This window comes from Austrofundulus limnaeus, unplaced genomic scaffold (genome assembly GCF_001266775.1).
Source record: "Austrofundulus limnaeus strain Quisiro unplaced genomic scaffold, Austrofundulus_limnaeus-1.0 Scaffold356, whole genome shotgun sequence".
NCBI classification, from domain to species: Eukaryota; Metazoa; Chordata; class Actinopteri; order Cyprinodontiformes; family Rivulidae; genus Austrofundulus; species Austrofundulus limnaeus.
The window spans coordinates 324229-326054 of record NW_013952758.1 but is presented as its reverse complement, the minus strand read 5'-3'; the positions used below and the strand labels follow the sequence as shown (position 1 = coordinate 326054).

Sequence of the window (1826 nt, the reverse complement as noted above, 5' to 3'; positions counted from 1 at the left end):
CAACACCAATACGTGTATTGGTTTGTGTCCAACACCAATACGTGTATTGGTTTGTGTCCAACACCAATACATGTATTGGTTTGTGTCCAACACCAATACGTGTATTGGTTTGTGTCCAACACCAATACATGTATTGGTTTGTGTCCAACACCAATACATGTATTGGTGTTGGACACAAACCAATACATGTATTGGTTTGTGTCCAACACCAACACATGTTTGGTTTGTGTCAGTGTCGGTCCTCCGTACAGCAGAACTTAGAAGGTAAATCAGTGTCTGAATCAGGTGTGTTGGAGCAGGAAAAACGTAAAACGTAGGGCTGTGGCCCTCCAGGACCAGGATTGCCCACCCCTGCTCTAGGGTGTGCCAACAACTTTTATCTTTCCAAATCTGTATTTTCTCACCAACATTTAGTGTAAAATGAATGGTAGACCTTGATTTGTAAATAACACTGAGTGAATAAATACTAATAAAGCTTTTAGATCATAAAGAAAGGGTTCCTCTGCATGTGTCCCTCACCCAACAACAACTTTATTTTTCCTCCTGCAGCAGGTTCGGTCCTCACACTTCTTTTGTTTAGGTTCATAAGAAACTTTTTTATCACCGTCTCTCTCCAGGATTGGCCATTTGATGACGGAGCTCCTCCTTCCAACCAGATCGTGGATGACTGGCTGAACTTACTGAAGCTGAAGTTCAGAGAGGAGCCCGGCTGCTGCATCGCTGTCCACTGTGTGGCAGGACTGGGAAGGTGACTGAACTTTAATATGTTTACTTTTTTATGACATTAACAGCTGAAGTCAACCTGATTTTGTTATTCATTTCCCTCCCTCAATTTAATAAAATAAACAATTTCTCTAATTCACTTAGTATAAGTTGGTGGCATTACAAATGTAGCCTCCTGGCTAGCAGAATAATAAATGACATGAAGTCATTTTTAACAGATCAGGTGAAGTAGACCAGAGCCTGAACAAAGTTTTGAACATGTTGATGTAGAAATTATAAAAACTGTTGAAATAACTGAAAAGGTCAACATAAAAGGAAGCATTTTATTTTTATATTTTAAAACAAAACAAAAAAAGGTTATTTCTTTCCTGGTGTTCTGTGTCATCTGCTTATCTTTACGATCTCTCATGGAGGGATCAAATCAGTGGTCCCCAAAGTTGGGGTCGGGACCCAAAGTGGGGTCCTGAAACATCAATTTGGGGTCCTGAAAAGATTTTCTAAATTAATTATATTTTTGCCTTAGTTGCCTTAAATGTAGAATAATAAATATTGTTACTATGCCCATGTTTAGTTGACCTGATACAAATGTTTATCATCCAAACATAGTTGTGGGCTCAGGTCTACTGTTATTTTGTGGGTCAAAAGCTGAAAGGTTTGGGAACCACTGCATTTCAGAAAACAATTGAAAGGGTAATAAAATAAATGGTGATGTAATATTTCCCCTCTAATTATTACAAAAACACAAAATAAGTATAAATAATGATTTATATTTGTGTAGCCTTTTTGTTTTTAGGGTTGGTAAATGGTAAATGGTACTGAACTTATAGAGAGCTTTTCAAGTCCCTCCGGACCCCAAAGCGCTTTACACTAACAGACATTCACCCATTCACACTCACATTCACACACTGATGATGGCAAACTACACTGTAGCCACAGCTGCCCTGGGTTATTAACAAAGTTTGTGTACTCAGACCAGTAATATTTGGGGTCACAAGTTTTTGCCATGGATATTTTGTGGGTCAGAAGATAAAAAGTTTGGGAACCACTGATATACACTCACCGGCCACTTTATTAGGTACACCTGTCCAACTGCTCGTTAACAC

The 1826-nt window shown here is 38.7% G+C and overlaps 1 protein-coding gene across 1 annotated transcript in view; it reads left to right on the top strand.

Moving 5' to 3' along the window:
* ptp4a1 (protein tyrosine phosphatase 4A1) overlaps positions 1 to 1826 on the top strand; it is a 16448-nt gene that overhangs the window by 5968 nt on the left and 8654 nt on the right. The window contains exon 4 of the mRNA XM_014023079.1: positions 618 to 748. Coding sequence (XP_013878533.1) covers positions 618 to 748 — 131 coding nt within the window. The remainder of the gene's footprint in view (positions 1 to 617; positions 749 to 1826) is intronic.